Below are 22,491 nucleotides of genomic sequence, written 5' to 3'. Positions count from 1 at the left end.
TGTAAAACTAAACTTACATTATCTGAGGTATGGTAAAAATAATTATGATAAATATAAAAAGTGCAATGAATAAGAAAAATGAAAAAGAAATTCACATGTTACACATGGGTTATAAACACATTTATAATTCATTAAAATGATTGTTTATGTCATTAATTAAAAATAATAAAAGTAAGAAAATATGCTCAATGCAGAGGTACTTTTTTTTAAAACAACAACAACAAAAAAAAAACCACCAAAAGTTAATAAAATATTTTATCTGCATCAAAATATTCTTTGGAAACAAAAAATAAAAATGTATCATGTGTATTCTTTCGGGTTGATGTGTAAAAGTCAGAAAAATACATAGTCCACACTGTTTAACTGTTTGAAAACACAGAGTCCTAGTATGCAGTAAACATAAAGGCTTTGTGTCTTACTGAACTGAAGCAGTGTGCTCCCTGTATTTATACAAAGAATTCCAGTTCAGTTCCTATCAGAAAACATTTTTGTTTCAGTCACACTGAAACAAATGACCTGACTTCACTACAATGTAGTAGAGCTGAAGCTGTGTCCAAAAATGTTTCTTCAGATCTGTAAAGACTCCTATAGAAACTCCTGAGGGGGGAAGTACGTATCCTCACAAGGCCGAAATGAACATTATCCAAAACGAAACTTGAGTCTGTATTTCACTGTGTTGGGACTTTTCCGGGGTGCAGAAAGGGGAACCTTTGGCTTGGTAGGATTAGGTGGCTTTTTCTTCTCAGGAACAGTAACTGTGAAAGAGAGTTCCGGTTGCTCGGACTGCTTGAATCGCGGCAGGAAGTGAGTAGAGATGTGCTGCGGTTTCACCCGGGGGCTGCAGCCCCGTTTGGCTTTTCCTCTCTTGTTCAGGGCCACGTACCACTCCCGTCCCGTTTTTTCAGTTCTGTGTATTGCTGAGGCGTAGGTATTATAGCTGTTCTCTTGAAATCGTTCCCTGAACTTGCAGTCATCTGTAAATCTGGCCTAGGGGAAACAAAATAAATTTAAGTAGTAATAATGTTTTCAGCATGTAATAAAATGAGGTCTTGCACTATAAAGAAAAAACAAGAATTCCAACAACCCCTGCCCTCCTTCTACCTTTTTTTGTAAAGAAATATTTGCTTTTTATAAAGCCACTTTAAAATTACTATTTTGTTTCTATAGTCCTACTTTATTCATCTTTGTAATGCTGATTTCTATTTACTATGTAATTAGTAAAATAATATCAAAGTATATAAAAATGATAGGAGAAACTCCTAATAAATTTAAATTCTGTTACTTCTTTTAAAGTACTGTGAAATTTGTAGTTAAAAATTAACTTATAAGATTTTCCTCTTTTAAGCCATCAAGAAAATATAACTATATTACTCAGAAATAATTGCCTAATAAAACATTAGAAATGTGGTCATGTTATTCCTTTGAAACAAGAATATGTTTTTTCATTGTTATAAGTATGATTCATGTTACTGAGAGAGAGGTGACATATGGCCCTATTAATATTGCATGTGTTAGAGTTCTTTCAGTAAAAAAATATATCTTCACACAGTGATACAGGAGAGTATATCTGATGCCAGGAAGAAAAAAATTACTTTTTGAATCATTAGCAACACTTCAGGCAAAAATCTACCTCTCTCTCTCCCCGACACACACACACACACACACACACACACACACACACACTATCTGCCTTTGAAATAGTAAAAATAGTAGAAACGGCAGAAAAGTCCACATCCATCACAGTGCAGCTTGATAAATACAAATGGAATTATGACAGCAGTATGCAGAGGGTACAATGCTAGTGTAAAGGAAGAAAGCCTGAAAGGATAGAGGTAGCAGGGAAGAAGGCTGGCAAATCTTCCTAGAAAAGGTGACATTTGAACTCAGTCTTCAAATAGTGAGTCAGGTGATGAAGGATTTTCAGGGAGCAGAGCCGGAACAGTGTGTTCACAGGTCAGCATGACACTACTGTAAGTAATTCAGTGTGACTGCCACTTAGGACACACAAGAGAGGAACAAGAGATGAGGCTGACAAAGTAGGCCAGTTTGAGCTCTGAAATGGCTTAGCTGAGGAAGTAAAGGAATATGCTATGGCAGAAGAGCCTGAGCACGGGGTCCCAGGGCTGCCAGCTGAGGTCTTAGCTTTAAGCTCCTTGTATCCACAGTCTTTACACGCATAGGGCTATTGTGAGAATCAAAATATTTGTCTAAGGAAAAGATCTGTGGCTTTCACCAAACACAAGAGTTCAAAACTCCCAAAACAATTAGAATTCTGATCCTAAACCAGACCACCAGTTTTTACAATTTCAGGGAGCACAATTTGTATAGAATTCCTGGGCTTGGAAATATATGTATAAATATAAATAAATATATATATTATATAAATATATATTTAGTATATAGGCACAAAATATTTGATGTCTATATATTAAAACACTAAATATATACAAAGTAAGTCCTCACTTAGCAACATTGATAGGTTCTTGGACAAAGAGAATTTAAGTGAAATGGTGTATAAGGAAACTAATGTTACCATAGGCTAATTGATATAAATACAATTTAAGTTCCTACAGCATATTTCTTATCAAAAAAACCACCAAGCTTCTAAATAAAGAACCAAATACTTCTAATAATAAACATGGAAAGAAAGAAGGGTGATCTATACATATATTTAAGAAAAATTAATAAAAACAAGTAAGAGAATTCCCTTCCATTCTCCTTATTGTAGTTCAGGGTCAAGGACAGCCTGGGACAATTAGACATGCCAATTCATCTCATGGGCATATCTTTGGGATGTGAGAGGGAACTGGAATCTCCAGAGAAAACACACACAAATAGAGGACAACAGCAGACTCGACACAGACAGACCTGGGCCAGGAATCAATTTTTTTCCCTCATCAGCGCTATAATGAAACAATATTGAACAAAGCGATGTTATTTGAAGACCTTCTGTATATGATATACTTTTTATGTCAGACCAAAGGGTTCTATACCAGAATTAAAAGTCTTTGCTTTTTCTAATAATGCCAAACTTTTCTCTGCAATATAGATCACAACACCAGTCTGGAAGTCTGAACACTGTGAGAAAATCTACACAGATCTGTTGATAGGGCCATGGGAAATGTTGTTTATGCAAAGGACTGACAACAGAAACCAACCAATTCCAGAGCATTTCCAACAGCATATTTACTTTATGTATGACAGTTTACATTCAAGTGTAGTTCAATCAATGAGGCTCTTTATTTGGGGGCTATGAAGCTATGTATCTGGAATGTCCACGTGTCTGCTGGTGATTCCTTGGATTTGATCTTTAACAGGCTGGAAGCAGGTGTTTGAAAGAACTACCGCCTATGGCTTTTTCTCATCTTATAACTTATAGCCTACATCTAGGCCAAGGTTGACACTGACATCACTTTAGGAGAGCACATTTATTGCTCTTATTTTTAATTAAAAATACTTTCTTACAAGTCAAATCTAGATTTGTCTATAGCTGCCTAGCTCTTTAAATAACTTAAATGTTCTTTAACTCAATTAGGTAATCCCAAAGTTTTATTTCAAAAGAAAGGCTCTAGCCACTTGGAATGTTTTCTGCTACATGAAAGGATAAACATTTTGGAATGGTGTGGAAAATTTTATTTTAAAAAGTAGCAGGGCCCTGGCCTGTGTGGCTCAGTTGGTTGGAGCATGGTCCCGTAACCAAAAGAATGCGGGTTCAATTCCTAGTCAGGGCTCATGCCTAGGTTGCAGGATTGTTTCAGGTGTGGTCCAGAGGCCTACCATTCCCAGTCTGGGGTGTACAATCCTCAGTCTGGGTGCATAAGAGAGGCAACCTATCAATACTTCCCTTCCTCTCTGCCTTCCTCTCTCTCTAAAAACAATAGGAAAAAATGTCCTCAGTTGAAGATTTTTTTAAAAAAAAGCAACAGGTATATTTACCATGGCTCAGGTATTTTCCCTTAAAATACATTTGAAAATATTTTTTAAAAAATATATAATATGTTATATCTTGACCTGACTCCAACCTCTGTTTCACACACAGACACACACACAAAATCCATTTTCCTAAAATAAAGATAGCTGTGATTGCTTTTAATTTTGACAGTTATATTTAAGTATACTTCATTATGTAACCTATTTTTTCCCTGACAATATCAAAGAAAATAAAGAAAAAACATCATTTTTTTTTATTGGTGTGGCGCGCGCACACACACACACACACGCGCGCGCGCGCGCGCCCCACAGCGAATGAAATCTGCAGCAATTCCACCTTTGAGTCTCCATATGAGTGAAAGTCCACTGATGTCACCTTCTAAGATTAGTTTATCTAAAAATTTTCTCTTCCTCAAGACTGATGTTTAAAAGTTCTTTCTTAAGGTAAAGATGGCTGCTCAGGTTCTGAATTTTTCAAGGGTCACCTAACATGTCACACGGGTAGAAATGTTCACAATCTCAGGACCCACACACTACTCACTCAGTCACTCAGTCATTCTAAATCCCACATTAAGACAGGACCAAAGGCAGTCAGACTGTTTTGGCTTTCTTAATTGATTCCTAATTTAATGTTTTGTCTGAAAAGTTCTTTCAGCTACAGTGGAACAGAACCTTTTGAAACAAAAGTTTCAGTGAGTTTTTTCATCTGGAGATCTAGTTTTTTCTTGAGGGATTGACTGTTCCTGTCAGTCTTCTTGACAAGATCATGACTCTGAGTAGTGCATCTCTGTCTCTAAAATCATGCAGGATAGCAGAGTCAAGAAGCAGCATAGGTCTTAGCTACAGGAATTTAAATATATATACATTTACCATTATGCAATTTTGGATGATAAATATTTCAGGTTACTTTTAATTTTTAAAATATCTTTTGAATTATAAAAAGTTCTTTAGCACAATATATACTTTTAAATAACAGAACTGTAATATTTCCCTAGGCAAAGTGAAGTCGATATAAAGACGTTTTTCTACAGTTAAGCTGTGCAATGAATAGGGGAATCAAATTTCAAATAACGTATTGAAATCAAGATCCCTCATCACTTCATTGCCTTACCTCTGTTGACCACTACAACAAAACCAATCATTAAATTGTCCATAAAGCATTTCTATCTCTGTTTCGAACTCACTTTTTTCACCAATTTATTCAACAGATGTTTATTTCCTGTATTACATACCAGGCACTGTGCTAGCTACCATTTTTACAATGAAAAACAATATACGCATTGTTCTGTCCATGTTCTTTGTAGATTTAAATATTCTATGTTTTTCTCTTAAATTTCTCCATGACCTTGCCGGTATAAAACCAAGTTACATTTAATGGGATATTACTCAACCACAAAAAGGAATGGAATTTGCCATTTGTAACAACATGGATGGAGCTAGAGAGTATTATGTTAAATGAAATAAGTTGGACAAAAAAATGACAAATGCCATGTGATTTCACTTTTATGTAGAATCTAAAAAACAAAATAAGTGAACAAACAAAAGAAAAAAGAAAAAAACTGATGGTTGCCAGAGTATAAGGGAGTGGGAGGTTAGGCAGAAAAGGGAAAGGGGATTAAGAACTACATAGATAGAGAACAGACTGACAGCTATGAGAAGGGGGGGCAGAGTGAAAAAAGGGGAGATTAAGAAAACAACAACAACAAAAACTCGTAGACACAGACAGCAGTATGGTGATTACCAGAAGGAAAAGGGCATGGGAGGAAAAAGAAGAGGGCAAAGGGGGATAAATGGTGATGAAAAGAGATTTGACTTGGTGTGGTCAACACACAATGAAATACATAGATGATGTATTATATAATTTTATCAACCGATGTCACCCCAGTAAATGCAATGCAAAAGCAAAAAAAAAAAAAAGATAGAACTACAAACATCAAGTTATAAAATAAATGGAGATGTAATGTATAGCATAGGGAATAGAGTCACTAATATCATAATAACTATGTACAATGTCAGGGAGTACTAGACTTATTGTAGACATCATTTTTTAAGGTAAAAATGCTGAATCACTCTGTTGTGAACCAAAAAAATAATTTAATATTGTATGTCAACTATAACTAAAAATAAACTTAAAAAATATTAATTAGAAGAGCAAAAGTTCCATGCAATAAGCCGTAATTGCAAATTAAAATGAAATGTTCAAATCAGCTAATTTCTATGTAATTTAATATAGTCCTAATTGACAAAACAAATAAAACTTAAACTATTTTTCCTTGAATATCCAAATTATCCACAGAAGGGGAAGCATGGTGGTGTTGTCCTGACCAGTGTGGCTCAGTTGGTTGGGCATCATCCCTCAAAGTGAGAGGTCAACGATTGGATTCTAGATCAGGGAACATGCCTGGGTTGCCGGTTTGGTCCCCAGTTAAAGCATGTACGAGCTACAACCGATTGATGTTTCTCTCCTCTTTCTCACTCCCTTCCTCCTCTCTAAAAAATAAATAAATAAAATCTTAACAATAAAAACAACACATGGTGGTGTTAAAGAAAACAAGAACTTTAGAATTAGAGGGACATTTTTCCTTGATTGTACTCATCTCCTCACGGTTAGTATACAATGGATACTTAGAAGACAGATCAAATTCAATTCAAAGAAGATAAAACTTTGATTAACTGGGATATTCAAAAAAAGACTAATACTGGTTAATTAAAATCTCAGGGTCAATTAAACCAAACAAAATGTTTTTGAAATGATATTTTTAAAAAATGTCTAAATCCTTTTAACATAGTTCTGTTTTTTCAGTACATATCATGTTGTATGATAATTGAGGATCTTGTAATTAGTGAGTTGAGGATATGAAAAAAAAGTACCAATTCTCATTAGGTGCAATTGGAAAAGTGAATGTGCAGTCTGTGAAAGAAGTATAGAGAGAGGAGTCAATTTAGACTAACACCAGTACAAATCTTGATGTCTGCTGGGTATTTAGTCAATTTTAATCCTTTATTTCACTTTCTTTTCTTTGATTTGCCTCTTTCCCTTAAATTTCATAAAGTTAAGAAATAATTAACCAAATATAAATAATTAAAATGTTTTATAGGCTATAAGATTATTAAATAATTAAAATATTATTATCAACTGTAATAAAAAACAATTATAGACCAAATTGTACTCTAAATAAAGTTTCCTTGCTGTATGCATCTCTACTTCTCTTTCCTCTGCATCCTTGAAGTGCTTCTTTGTTCCCATCCCTGTTCCCACCAGTGGAGCTACCCGGACTCGTGCTCTTTCCTCGGGCTGTTTTATATGGTTGGGGGGATGTTCCCTGTACAAAGGCACCTGCCCTTCATGGAGAGTGAAGGCTGAGAGCCAGACCCTGCTCCAATTGCTCCTAAGCAGATCACCCCAGAACAGGGTTGCATGCATGCAGGGGACTGCCTTTTACTCTTTACCGTAATATAAGTCTCACATGGGTCAGTTGCAGCCATAGCATGCTATCTTCAGGGCATAGCCATATTTCCGCTTCACCCTACCCATCTGTCCATTTTATATCTTAGTTCCTCATACTCAGCAACCAAAGGAACATACAAGTCGGTTAAATGATAAACCAACCTGAGGTCATGTAATGAAGAAATCCAACCATGGAAATTCTCCTCCAAATTTTATGAATTGACTTAAAATGACCTGGGGAGCTGGTTCAAAATGCAGTTTCCCCAGGCCCTATCTCCAGAGATGGTGTTTTAGTAAGTCTAAGGTAAGGCCTTGGATTTGTATCACTAAGCAGCATCCCTGTGATTTTGATGCAGGTGAAGTGAAGACCACTCTTGGAGATCATAAGATAGAAGTTTTCTTTCTGATGTTCTTAATTACACAATAAAACTGGGCTATTGAGGTATTTTACATATATTCCTTAATTCTCACAGTAATTCCATGGGGTGCTTCTTTTTGGATTTTCCAGTCAGAGATGTAAAGAAAATGATTCCTCTAAAGCCCCACACTTATCAAGTGCCAGGGTAGGCCTGTGACTTAAATCTCAGATCTTCTAATTCCTAGATTCAAGTTCTTTCCATAACACCATACAGCCCAAAGGCATGGCTTAGGCTTTCATAGTTTCACTTGCCCTGAAGTTGCTCCATGCCAAAAAACTGGTGAAAACCAAGTGACACCTCCCAAACCATCAGAGAAATAACACCGTATTTCTCTTTACGCTGAACTAAATCTCTGAAGCTACAAGTCATTTCCTCACAACCAGATTTCCTCAATAAAATGGGTCCTCTAACCAGATTCACTTGGTGTGGAAAAAAGGGAAAACCGGTACTTATTGTAAAGGCAGAGTCCTGAACCCATTTTTGAGCTTGAATTTCTACACATTCACCATTAATATGTAAATGGAAAGCTCTTAGAGGGCAAGGGAAGTTTTTATTTGAGTGCTTCATATAGCTCATGGTCTTGACTGGAAGAGTGCAGTGCATAATTAGTTATTTTTTTAATGATGGTAACTATTGCTCAAGCCTCCATTTCCTCTTTCCTTGAACATGCCCAGCTCTAGGGCCGCCCACTCCTCCTTACTCTGCCTGGCACAGGAAGTCCAGTCCAGACTCTCATCCTGGGCAAGCCAGCTGGCACCCTCTGAAACCAGGAAAAGAGGACGTTCTCGTCCTTGCTTAGGGATGATCAAGCACACATTCCATGCCTGTTTCGTAAACTCTGCAATTAGCTTTCCTTCCAAACATGATCCCCTAAAACCCTGAGAAACAAAAATAATTCTACCACATGCTTCTGTCTGAATCTTTAAAGTAAGCTAAAACATTTTTCCCCAATAGGCAATGAGCTATCACTCATACTTTATGAAAGAACTGAAGAATAAATGATAACCACCTTTTCTGGGATTTATACTTTCAGAAGGAAAAAAAAATAAGATGCACAATAGGGCTCTGAAAGAATTGTAAAATTATGAACACTGGAAATCCTTGCCTCCTTAAGAGTTTGAACCTGGAAATTTTGCTTTCAAACGCAGTTCCTTGGAAAAGGGAAAATTTAGGAGATAAGGGGCTACATAATACATGAAAAGTTTGGACCCCAAGAAAAAAAGGTCAATGATAAATAGGATTTGAGATGGTCTAAATATCTGAGGGGTCACAGCTGCCTGACCCCCAAGTCAGAAAGTCTTCTAAGAGAGGAGATTGAGGATCATCAAACAGCTGCCTCAGAGCAAATTCACGTTCCTTTTTTAACGTGAAATGTTGATACACTTTCCAGACACTATTCCAAGTGTCTTATATGTATTATCTCATTTAAAATGCTCAACCATCACAATGGATTATAACTTGCATTCTCCTAGTTTTAGAGTTGATAAAGCCAAGGAATAGAAAAATGAAGGGCAGTGATACAGTTTAAGTTAAATAGAATGACACAATCTAATTGTGCTCTTAACCACCGCACTCAGGCCTCTTTCTTACATTTGGACCCACCTCAGATAAATGCAGAGGCTCTCAGTGGGACTTTCAGTAAAGACAACAAAACTGAGGAGAGAACAGGAGCAGTGTCAGGAAGGAGCAGGAACAAACAGGTAGAGAGACAGAGGCAGAAAAAGAAGGGTGCTGGGTTCTGTATGTGATCCCGGCCTGGGAATGAGTTGAGAAAGAGGCCATTCCAGGGGCTCTGAAAAGCCCCACGAGCCTTTGGGAAGCAGTTTTCTACTCCTATTCTCCACGATTCTCAATGCACTTTTAGAAGACCATACAACTTCATCCTTGCAAAGAACGCTGAAAAAACCTGCATGGTAGGAATTTGGTTGCGTTGTATATTTAAGGTATACTAGCAGAGGTTTTAAGGAGAGCTGTGAATAGATTAGTAGGCCTATGTACCTTGAATAAGTGCAGGGAGCAATGCATACACACATGGTTGAAATTCAAAGAAAACTTCTTACCAAATTTACAAACTTGGCACACAAAAGAAATCAGAATAAATGTTGCCTAAGTATAACCATTCTGGGTTGGTAGAGCTATTTACCATCTTTGTGTCCATTGATGATAAAGCATTTCTAAATGAAGATTTTCCGTGAACAAAACTGATGTCTTTTCTGCTTTGAAAGTTCATCTTGGACAGGGGTTTCCTATGAAAGTCATCACCACATTGAATAACGAGCATTTGTAAAACTCAGAAATAAGCTCAGTGGTGGACACATCCCCTCCTTTCCAGATTTTAAAAGCAAGTGTTGGAAAATACAGAAGTAGATGGGGATAAAAAGATTTCAAAAAGAGCTTGGAATGAGTGAAGAAGAGAGACAGGTGGTGTGGAGAGGGTGGGCAAGCAAAATATTCTAAGGATGAACCACAGTATACATTCTTTAAAATGTAACATAAAAAGTATTATTAAATCATGAAATTATTAAAAATTCCTATAAAATGATAGGTGGAAACAATGTACTGCAGTTAGTTCCAAACAAAACATAATATCTTCTTTCAAACTAATCTTTACCTACTAAGCATTACAGCCTGTAAAGACATTGGTCTGGTTCAATCACTTAACTGTGTTAACCTGGGAAAAGATTTAACATCTCCGAGACTCTTCCTCAGCAAATTATGTAATGAAATAATGTGACTGAAAGAGGTTTTAAAAAATTAGGCAAATACATTATTTCTGTCTAGTAACTAATATTTAATATTTTGATTTGTTACTATAAAAACCACATTGAGAATCTACAATTATCCACAAATATTTTTCAATATAGATATATTTCCCCATAATTATATGAATACTTTACATTTTTAGTACACATTTATTTTGTAGATAAAAACCCTAAACTACACTTTATTAATTTTTAAATTTTTCCCAATTTTATTGAGATATAATTGACATGTAACATTATGTAAGTTTAAGATACATATAATGATATTATACACATGGCAGGTCCTCAAATATGGTTGTTTCTTTCCACATCATTTTATCATAACATTGATGAGAAAAAAATATCTTTTGGGCCGAGTCCACTGTCTGTGTGGAGTTTACATGTTCTCCCCACATCCGCATGGGTGTTCTCTGGGGACTCAAGTCTCCCCAGTTCCCAAATACGTGCATTTGAGGTGAACTGGAGCATCTACATTGTACCAGTGAGCGTGAGTGTGGGTGTGTGTGAGTGCATCCGAACCGAAAGGGCGTCCTGTCCAGGGTGGGTTCCCGTCTGGTGTCCCAAGCTGCTGGGTGAGGATCCGGCCACCTGCGACCTGAACTGGAATAAGCGGCTTGGAAAAGAATTCTTATTCTTGTTCTCATTAACCTTTCTTAAGTGTCTGTAGAGCTCATATATGCTTCCATGTTTAATATTAGAAGTGTTTTGGATCTTTATTTGGAGCTCGGTGGTATTTTGTGATGAGATATGCCATAGAAATTAACTCATATTTATATCAGCTGGCCTATGGTAAAATAGGTTTCCTTATACATAGTTTTGTGCGAAGTTGCAGTTTCCAAGATCTTATTGCTGATATTGAGGACCTACTGTTGTGTGTGTGTGTGTGTGTGTGTGTGTGTGTGTGTGTCTCAAAATGAATATAAAGGTACTCATTAAATGCCTCGTCATAATCATTAATTTGAAAAAAGTCACAAATTGCATCTTTAATCCTGAAAGTAAAAGGGTCGTTAGCCTTTTTAGTGATGATGCAATTTTGTAAAACAACTAAATCAAATACTGTAAGTATCTAAAGTTACGAGAACAATTTTTCAACATGTTTAAATAGAAACTGGTAACAGGAAAGAAACTATCTGGGCTTAAAACTGATCGTTGCTAGGATTAATACTATTTCTAAATTCAACTTCCTTAAAAGTAAGTCACTTTACAATTTAATTAGGCTTCCATATAGGAAAAAAAAAGTGCTAATAAAAGCTCTGATAAGAGAAAGTGGGTTTAGACAACCGGTTTAAAAAGAATCTACAAAACCATAGGGCTTAATTTTTTATCTACAATTCAGCTCAAAGTCATCAGAATGACTTTTATATCAAAGAGCTTCAGTGAGTGACAAGAGCAAGACTTGCTTTGTACTGTTTAAAAGTCATTATTCCATGAAATAACTTTAGCCTGCCAAGATGAGAAAGAATAACAGATGCTGTTTTTGCATTATCTGCATTATTTCAGCCAGCCATCCTTAGACATTTGGGTCAAATTTCTGGAAATTTGTTACTTGCTTTTGACACAGGAATCATGTATCCTAACCTCTCAGTTTGACCTTTCTAATTGGCATCCATTTGTAATACTTTGCTTTCTGTGGCAACTGTCCTTCAGCTGGCCTACGCTTACTCTATTATTTGCATGTACAAGGGCACAAATCCAAATATTTAAAAAATCAAGATTTCCACCCAAAACAAACCAGTAAGAAAAAGATTTTTTTTACATGTACCACATTTTATTCTGAAGTTTAGATTTTGAAGATTTCAGTCTTTTATAACTTTGAAGCCGACTAAGGAAAATTTATTCTGTGCAGATCTTTGGTCAATTGTTTTTTATTCTGTATGTGGATTTTTCTAAATCAATTTTTAAAAAAATAAAGTAGCATGCCTACTTTTCCAAAGTAATGCAGAAATTTGCTCCTTAAAATAATAAAACAATCAAAAAGTAATTATTTTATGAATATTATATCATAGCTTGCTAGAATATAATAACCAAGCCAAAAAATGAAATAGGTTAATCTTTTTTTTAATTTTGGAAGTGTGTGATTAAGGAAGTTAAAGTTTTTCTATTTATTCTAATAAACTGAGATTTCAGTAGTTTATTATCTTTAGATAACCAAACACTAATAACTAATATTTGTTGAGCCCTTACAATGTACCAAATACTAATCTAAAAACTTTATATGTATTATTTCATTTAATCCCCAAATAACTATAGAAATAGCTTGAATTCTACTACCTCCTCTAAGAAGTATTTAACAAACTACCTTTAGATGCTAAGGAAAGGAAAATTGAAAGTCTTACACATTGAACCAAATGGAATTCTCACTGAATTTCTTAAAGGACTGTAAAGCAGAAATCATAAATAGTAAGTTTCAATTGATTGCACTCAACTAAAACTCCCGGTATATTTTGACAACTGGAAAAGTTATGTTTCTCCAATTCACTTAATAAGAATTAAAGGGAGTAACAATTAAAGGACTGGCATTAAAGACTTGCCTTTTCAAATGATTTAATGTGACAAAACTTAATACACCATAGCCTTGGCTGGTGTGGCTCAGGTGGTTGCAGCATTGTGCCATAGAACAAAAGGTTGCCAGTTCGACTCCTGGTCAGGTCACATGCTTTGGTTGCTGGTTTGGTGCTGATCAGGTGCATACAAGAAGCAACCAATTCATGTTTCTCTCTCATATCTGCGTTTCTCCCCCTCTTTTTCTCCTTCCTTTCCCAGTTCTCTAAAATACAAGTAAATAAAATCCTTTAAAAAACCAACTTAGTACACTATAGAAAAGGCATAAATCACTTCTAAGTGACCCATTCTGTACTAATACAAAGTAACAGAATCTGTGAGTAGTAAAACTAAGATAAACATATTTTATTACCTTTAAAATGTGTTAATGCTTCCCAAGTAATCAACATTTTAAGAACAAAGCACGGAACTCTATAATTTATAAATTGCTTACAAAATGTATAGGTGGTCTAAAGAAGTGTTTATGAGTGCAAAGTTAAGTCTTCATAGTTTTAAGAATTGTTTTGATGCAACAAAAATACAAGGTGAAAATTTTACAAATGGATCAAATAAAATTTCTTTATGAAAGGTCAAAATGTTCTCATTATTGGTTTCTTTCTTCCATACTTATTAAAATGAAAATATGTTATATTACTTAGACCCAATTTTGGACATCATGAATAGCTTGTCAAATTAAATAAGAGCCTGATCAACTAAACACACACACACACACACACACACACACACACAGGCATCATAAACACAAAAATTTTAAATGTCATATAATGTATTATTTCCATAATATTTCTTCTCACTTGGACTGCTTTAAAAAATAAGTAATGACAATCACTTTGAGAGTGTTATTTTCAAATGCAATTACCCTTAAAATTTTTTGTAAACTCTATCTTTTTAAGTAAATAAAATATTTACATGATTACTTACACAATATACACAATGTTTTTGGTTAAATTTACATATAATTTTACAAAAACAAAAAACATTAAGTTCTCTGGGCAAATTGTCCTATCTACTTAACTAATTTAGAAGGTCACTTCATTCCATTTTACAAATGTAAAATCTCCATAACACCTTTAACAAATACAAAGTGGTTCTACTTACACTTGCATGGAGTTTTCCTTTTTTTGACATCGCTAAAAATTTGTTGCTGAAAACTCCTCGTATTCCTACAATCCCCTGAGACACAGCAAATATTTCCAAAATACCTAGGATGACAGAAATCCCAAAATAAAACACAGACTCCTCCATATACCATTGTGAAGAATTAAATTTCCACATAAATTATTTCCATTCTTTATTAATGTTATGTTTTAAAAAGTACTTAACATTTTTGTGATATTCGTTATAAGACTAGCAATAAAATGTTTATTTAAAGTCACAGACCTCAGGATTCAAAAAATGTAGTTCTGCTTCGTTATTACTTGTTTTTTAAAAATGATAAGTCACTTTTAGTAAATAATGTTTGACAGTAGAATCTTTTCAAATTCTAAAGGAATTGAAGGACTTTTAAAAAATATTTTTCAAAATGATTCTCATGCATTGCTTTTCAATCAGAGGTAATGCACTACTTAATATTAAAGCTATAAAGTTTGTACTCAATACTAGCATAAACTGTTGGAAGATATAAAACAATACTTATTTACATAAAAGAAATCTCTCTTCTCAAAGTATCATAATCATAAGAGTACAAATCAAAATACCATACTTAATCATTTAGTGAGTAGCTTATTTAAGATTACACACAACAAGGTACTAAAAGCATTATAAATCACTTGGGATTGTTGGCTCAATGAAGTGTTTAATGGATTATGGTTTGAGACATCTTGCATTTTGAATGACTTTTCTGGGAAAAAATTTAATAAAATATTTTATTATGTTATTGCTTATATTTAGTATTACCAAGTCAAAGTCACACTCTCCTATAATAATTTGAAAGGCCAAATCCACTAGGTCCAGGGAATCACATGCCACAGTTTATAGAGCATTTTTAAAAAGGAGACTTAGTCTGTATATACTTGGAATTCCTACCTATTTATTATAGTCTCACATATATTATATAAACAAGAAAAATCTTAGTACTTTTTGTTAACTGCCTACATCAAATTGGGGAAAAAAAGAACAAACTAATATAATTCACTGCTACTACAAAGCGACCTGTCTTCTATCTTAGGAAAAAAGTAAGAAAACAAAAATGGGTGGGACAAGGGAAAAAAAACCTCTAAATTTTCATCGATAATACTTTGAGCATATACTATATACTAAGATTTCAGTTGGGCTCTGTGGAATAGAAAAATTCATCTAATTTTCTTGAAATAACCATCTTCCCCTGGAGTATTTGAAATGCATACAAAAAATTTATTCAACTTACAAAAAAGTAGTATATTGTGGCTAGGCATATATATGTATAAACACATACGAATATCTCTATTGAGCACTGATGTTGCACAACGTGAGCTAACACCTACAACTGTGACAAATACTGCCACTTATTTATTCAAATTGATTTCTGAACAATACTTGATCACAAAGCTTAGGGGATGGGGAGTAGAAAAACTAAGTTTTCTTAACCTAGAATAAATAAAACACATCTCAAAAGAGCTACAGCTACCAAGTTATTAGATGTTTCTTCAAAAGGAAAAAGAAAAACTAGAAACTGTTGGAAAGTAACTTCTTTTGCTTTTAGAAACTGCTGCCTCACATTTTCTTGCAAAATGTTTTCAAAAATGCTATTTACAATAGATTTTGCTGTATAAACTATAACTATGATGTGCTTCCAAAGACTTAGAATCATTATCATTTTATTGAGTGGTAATGAAGCACACAGGCTATTCTTTATAGTTAAAAACGCCACATAATAGAGCAGGTTTAATAATATTTGTAAAGCATAAATAGAAATCTGAAACAAAGTTATATTTCTATCAAAATTAGACAATGATCTTGGTAAAATGGTTTTAATGGATTTTAGGTATCTGAGAGATGGGGGATGTAATTGTGACTACTGTATAAATGTGTTAAAAAGTGAGACAGGGAGAACATGAGATATTGTCTAGGTGTGGATAGCTGCAAAAAAGACAATATGGAGTTCGTAGAAGAGACTTGGTTCCATGTTTTCCCCCAATTTACCCATGATTCTCCATTGTTAGAGGTGTTTCATTCCATTCTCTGGAAAATTACCTGGTGTTGTAAATGTAAATGTATTGTATATTAGAGAAAAAAACATGACAGCATAAAAGACAAAATTCTCATTAAGTATATGTATTTGCATGCTGACATTTAAGAGGTCAAAATACGGCTCTATAAATACTTGTTTATCTAAACTATTGGTTTCTAACAACTAACACTATTTTTAAGAAAGACCCACTTTCACTCATTTAACTTGTTTCCTAACACTGTACATTCTGTATGTATACATGTTATGCAAAATTTGCTTTGTAATGAATTTTATATATGGGGGTAAATGAAATAATGCATATTATTGTTTTTGTTACATACTGCATAGTTTATTTTCTTTTAAGTTTTAGTATACAAATGATAGATTGCCTAAAAAAAGGATGTTATCATTTTAAGAAAATTATATTTAATTGAAGGCTTAAGAATCCTTCACATATATCATTTTATTTAAAACTATGAGGAATGGGGGGAAATGAGATTAAATAAAATAACTGTTTTTTCACAGGCAACTTTGCTTTGATCTTTAAGTTTTAGTGTAATTATTGCATAATATTATGAATGCTGGTAAGATCAGAATTTCCAAAGTATTTGCAACAGAAATTTTACAATGTCTTTTTTTCTAGAATATTGGAGCAGAGTTCATAAGCCCCACAATTCAACTTCCTGCCTCCCTCAAGAGATTACTATGATTTTACTATGCTAAATCTCAGTAACTCACTAAAGATTTTCTACATAATATTCTAGATAATAAATCTATGTGTATTAAATCACACATACCTAAATCCTAAGAAACATGTCTCTGCAATGAATTCTTTTTCAATTTCAGTAATCTCCTGACTCTTTTTGGGAGTTGGTAATAATAAATTTGATGAGAATTTACAATTTACATTGTGGATGCCAAGACAATATCTTTAAGCAAAAGTATGTTAAGTCCAAGTGTGTCTCACAGATCATGGATAGTCAGTGAATGTTTGCTAAATTGGATTTTTTTTAACCTTCTCACTACCTCTTTTTTACTTTTGAGGACCCGCCATATGCATACGTCTATAGAAACCCGTTTTAGTACTCTCCCAGCAAGGGAAAGGGATTAGTATAAAGTAATTCATATTTAAGTGCAAGTAACAATGTGTTGTTCTTCCTAGGCTGTTCATATTTAAAATGATCAAAAGAAAAGGTCCATGCTCACAGAAGGAATTCTCTGGGTGGAATTTTGGGGTTGACATCTAGGCTGAAGGAGGCAAGCACTTGTTGTCTCTCAGATTATACACACACTGTTTAATTCACTTGCTTACAAGCATAGGCATGCATTACAAAGTATGTGTATTTCAGTAAGAAAATATACACCTAGTTTTTTTAAGTATTCTTCATTCAGATTTTAGCAACAATAAAACTCTATTAAAGGTGGCTAATACAGTTAGGTAGTCTTCTTCATCCCTTTCTCTCTGTTCCTACCTAGTGAATAAGACACAGTCCATGTATTCAAAAGCTTTCAATTGCCCATCTGAAAATCCTCAAGGAAAAAAAAAATTTGAACTGAAATTTCTGTTTGTGTTCACACAGAGACCAATATGCTGCATCATTATCAAATCTGAGTTTTAAAATATCCAGTGTAGCTGTCTTCATCGATTACATTAGTAACAGAATTTTTCCAAACAGTAGATAGAGATTCTGGTTTATTGAGGTTTGGGGAACTATAAAAAGGCTGGCCCTATATGACATAAAAATTGATAGTAAACTCAGAGTTCTAAAAATCAGTAAAATTGAGGGTTCAGCTTAACCAAAATGTATTATTCAAATTTTCATATTTTATATGAAACCGGCTTTTTGTAGTCATAGCCTTAAGCTTTTGCTCCTTAAATAGACAATTATTCAATTGCCTATTCTTTAATGGCCCAAGATAAGTCAGCAGAAGCATTGTATTGGAACTAACTTTACCAAATATAAATTAAAGTAAAGCCTTTGTTACTATTCAATAGTTGGATTTCATCGCCTATCTTTGTCCCAACTTTCTTAATCCTTCTATAATATTTCTTCATAATGAGAGTTTATATGCAAAGAGTCTTTTCTCTGTGTTCAAAACTTGGGATAACTATTGTATAAGAGAGCTTAGAATACATTAAGTGACATACTTTAACTAAATAAATTGTGTTTTAAAAAGTTATGCCCATGTGTGCTTCTGATGGTGAAAGTAGAAAATATTCAGAGTTTGCAAAAATTTTGATGTCAAATGATAGTTGAAAAAGACATACATTTGTTCTCGCAATTACAGAAAACTATTTCTGTAAATAGTATGAGTTTAAAAGAACTTGTTAGAATGCAGTTTTATGGCAAAGTTTTGACTCTTTTCTGAAGTAACAGGCTATGACAAAAAATAAGCTTCCTGTTATTGCCCATTCAGAGACAGTAGAACTAGAGGATCAAGTAAAACTCTTTTGTATCCTCTATTGTCCTCTATGGTCCCAGCTCTCTCAGTGTCCCTTGTGAGACTTAGAAAACTGTTTCCTCGTGAACCCTAACCAGTATGTCAGGAAACCGTCAAGGGCTGCACCTTCAAAGAGGCAATTAGGCTTCTGTTTCACATCTACTTAAGGTCAGGGATTCATTTTAAATTTCCAAATTACATGCTATCCTAGTAAATAAGACATATTCCATAAATTCTTCATGAATCAATGATAGTGAAGTTTTATGAAGTAGTATTGGACACAGGTATAACAAAGCAGAAAAATCACCATGATTTGAACATTTCAGTTATTCTTTCCTCTGTGACAATATTCTATGGAAACCCAAAGCAAAACAAAACAATCCCCCATCGAATCCAGAAGTAGCCAAAATATCAAGTTGGGGGAAGTAAGTATCCTAGGTGTATGAATAAATAAATAAGTGAATAATCACATGCCATGTGAAACATATAGACTAAACTCTGACAGGCTACTGTAAGTTAGAATGAATTAAGGAAGTGTTAGATGGAAGAAAGTTCTTTAGTCACTGTTTAGGAAACATCCCTGTTCTTTTGTCCATACCTTTCAAAGTGGATTTTAAAATAAATTTGACCTTGTAATTAACATATTGGTCAAGATCCTCTTTAGCTGAATATATTTTTTTGTTGAGCTGTTCTCATGTCGCTTCCTATGCTTTTCTACAACTCTCCCTTGTGCAAGGCCTAAGCTGCAAACTTTTTTTCGGTCCATGTGGTTTTTTCCCAAGAGAAGAGGGTGAACATCTTGGAATAAGTCTGTTTTTCAGAGATTCCCTAGCACGTGAAACCCCTCTCAGACACCTTCTTTTACTCCCCTGGGATCCAACGCTGCCTGACGCATGTTAACTTTGGGTCTGTCCCTTTGGAACACAGAAGTTATCCCCTGTTGGTACCAATTTCCTCAATAAATTACAAGAACAGAATAGAAGAGGTTTTCATGTCAGATAAAAGAGGAAAGGTTCCTAGCAATAGGGAATGAGTTTTGATGTCTGAAGGAATAAAGGGTTCCATGGGAGAAAAAAAGGACAAATGAAAATACTGAAATAGACTACTCTTGCTGCCTCTGAAATCTCAGGAAATTTCCCTTCACCCTACCGTGGTGGGTTGTTTGGTAAGAGTGAAGTGAACCTTAAAACATAGGAACCGTCTCCTCTAAGAAGCGTGTGGGAGGCCACGGGACCGCTGGGGCGTATATGGAGGGCTGCTCTCGCGTGTGTGCAGGCCACCTCACCACGTCCAACACATTCAGCGGGAGCTGCACAGCCTGAGTGACTAGTCCGGGGCAAGTGGCGGACGTCCACCCGCTCCTCTCCCGCAGCAAACCGCCAGTCTTTTCACCCTGCCTCCTGAACCCCGAGAAGAGGCTTGCCAGCCGGCCACCCCACCGAGGTGAGCACCTCCAACCTGTCTCCGGCGGTTGGCGCCCGCGCTCCGGACCCTGCGAACGAAGAAGCCCCACAGCCCGTGTGGTCCTGGGATGGAGGCAGAGAAAGTTACCAGCCTCAGTTTCCTCATCTTTAAACGAGAAGTTTAGACACTCAACAGATTAAGTGAGCAATTTCCGTGGGCCAAGCATTGCTCTAGAGAAGGAAAACCATACGTGGTCAAAACAATGAAACTTACAGAGGGTGGAGATTGAAGTACACTTGGGAGCTGCCAGGCTGACGCCCGCGAGCTGTGACCCTGCGCAGCGCTGTCTCCTGGACACGTTTCCCTCTCTGGTATCTCGGGAGCCTGGACTGTGATTCTATCCCTGGGACTAACCCCGCCGAAAGAGCGACCTGACCCTACCGAGGAAAAGTCCTGCAGAGATCATCCCAGTCCCGCACACAACCGCCAGGTGCCTGCAGGCGGTGAAAGGAAGCAGAGGAGCGGAGGTGATGGTCTGGAATTACAGAGAGAGTGGAGGAGAAGAGAAATGAGAAAGTAGAGAAAGAGACCTAAGGAGGAAACTCGTAAAGAAAATGTAAAACTTGCTTTTAAAAAAATCCCTACACAGCTGGCACCTGTACCAAATAGAACATCCTCTGTATTTCTTCTAAAATGAAGAAGTTTGTCCTGTTTGTCCTTGCAGACCAAAGTCTGGCCTCTCTTCCTAACAAGGTGTTGTCTTGAGCTCAAGATACTAAACATTGCTAAACCCAGCTCTAGAGCTAATAATTCGAATGTCCACCACGTCTCCCTTTCGAAAGGTGTCCAGTTTTCCAGGTCACTGTTTTCTTCCAAACGGGGTGTCTGGTCTCCCCTAGAATATACATATATTCTATAGGTATATAATATGCAAATATGTATACACAACAGACATCCGTACACATATATGTACTATATATATTATTTGGGTTTTATAGTGGCGGTTCTGGGGGTATGTGAGATTTAATTCTTCTAAAAATATACCTTCAGTCACGGGTAAGAAAAAGGGATGCACTTTGATGCCTAATGAACAATGCTAGCCTAGTAAACAGAAGCAGAAAGTAAACAGAAACTGAAGGAGAAAGATTTTGGTTTTTACTCCAGGCGCAGGCTGGGGGCTCCTCTTTGGGACCAGGGCAAAATGAAAACAGGGTGTCTCGAGGTGCCTATCTCTGCGCACCAGCCTCCGGGTAACCTGCACTTGAGGAATCGCCATTCCTTAACCCCGCGAGTCGGTACGTGTGCACGCGCCAAATAAACGCACCTCCACCCCACCCTCCAGGCTCTTTAGGGAGCCAGCTGGGTCCCAGCGACCTGGGCTTCAGAAGACGAGCCGGTGGCTCGGGGAATAACGGGCTGTCCCTCCCTAATGTCTGGCCACCCGCTGAGGACTGATTTTGCCGGAAAGCGAGTAACTTACTTAACATATTAGCTTCGTGGGAGCCATTGACTTTGCCATCCGGGTAAATCTGCAGATGGAAACCGATGCCCACTCTGCAGTAGAGGCTGCCAGTCCGGCGCCCCGAGGGGGTCCACTGGAAACTGCTCTGCTCCAAGCCACTTCCTTGGCTGCCCAGAGAAGTCGCGGGGGAGGAGGAAGAGGAAGACGTCGTGCTACTGCTGCTCTGGCGACTGCTGGAACCTCCAGGGTTTCTATCAGTGGCAGCGGGTCCGACTTGCCCTTTGGGGGCGAGGCGCTTCTCCCCTTGAGCCCAAGCGCTGAGGATCAGGTGGCTGAGGAAGAGGAGGAGGAAGGACAAGCTCATTCTTCCAGCCGCGGGGGTCCTAAGTGCATCTTGTAGAGCTGGGTCTGGGCTCTGTAGCCCCCGCGCGGCTGCGTGCCTCTGGCGCTGCCCCCCTCGCCGCGCCGGGTGGACATAGCCTCGGGGAAGAAAGGGGGAGAGGGAGAGAGAGAGAGGCCACCCGAACGGATCTCGGCGCTGGCACTGAGATATTTATAACGCCAGTGATCTCACTGCTCGGTGCACGCCTGCGAGGCTTCCCCTCACCCGCCGCTTTGTGTACTCTCTGGCGGGTGCGGAGAGGGAGGCTGGCGGTCCCGGGGGCGGGGGTGTGGAGGAGGGAGGGGATGAGAGAGAGTGAGGGGGTGGAGAAGCCGAGTGGAGAAGAGCTGCACCCGGACGCGGGGCCACGCATCCCAGCTGTTCTCACGCGCCACACGGCCACCCTCAGACTAGAGCCAACGCTGCGCGGAACTCAGCTGCGCGCGTGCAGCTGAGTCCTCCAGGGGCAGCGACGGAAATGGGGGTTTAAACCTTGGAAGTGAGTTCTTGTCCTCTCAACCTCTGCCTCACA

At 36.8% G+C, this 22,491-nt stretch overlaps 1 protein-coding gene across 1 annotated transcript; it reads right to left on the bottom strand.

The window, feature by feature from the left end:
- Positions 1–516: 516 nt before the first annotated feature.
- Positions 517–21,941, bottom strand: FGF5 (fibroblast growth factor 5). Its single transcript, XM_054590130.1, has 3 exons — positions 21,596–21,941; positions 14,220–14,323; positions 517–987 (listed from the first exon to the last, which is right to left on the bottom strand). The coding sequence occupies exons 1-3, from the start codon at positions 21,939–21,941 to the stop codon at positions 640–642; spliced, it is 798 nt and encodes a 265-aa protein (XP_054446105.1). The 3' UTR covers positions 517–639.
- Between the last annotated feature and the right edge of the window lie 550 nt (positions 21,942–22,491).

This window comes from Pteronotus mesoamericanus, unplaced genomic scaffold (assembly GCF_021234165.1).
Source record: "Pteronotus mesoamericanus isolate MK-2021 breed Mesoamerican mustached bat unplaced genomic scaffold, CSHL_Meso_final contig_130, whole genome shotgun sequence".
NCBI lineage: Eukaryota > Metazoa > Chordata > Mammalia > Chiroptera > Mormoopidae > Pteronotus > Pteronotus mesoamericanus.
Note: the sequence above shows the minus strand (reverse complement) of the source record. Positions and strands in the feature narration are given on the sequence as shown.

Bases quoted from the DNA above. Each gene is read 5' to 3' on its own strand.
- FGF5 (XM_054590130.1), bottom strand. From the start codon at position 21,941: ATGAGCTTGTCCTTCCTCCTCCTCTTCCTCAGCCACCTGATCCTCAGC. The intron at 14,324-21,595 runs GTAAGTTACTCG...CTGTCATCCTAG, and splicing joins CCACGAAGCTAATATGTTAA to GTATTTTGGAAATATTTGCT. The intron at 988-14,219 runs GTAAGTAGAACC...TGTTTCCCCTAG, and splicing joins AAGGAAAACTCCATGCAAGT to GCCAGATTTACAGATGACTG.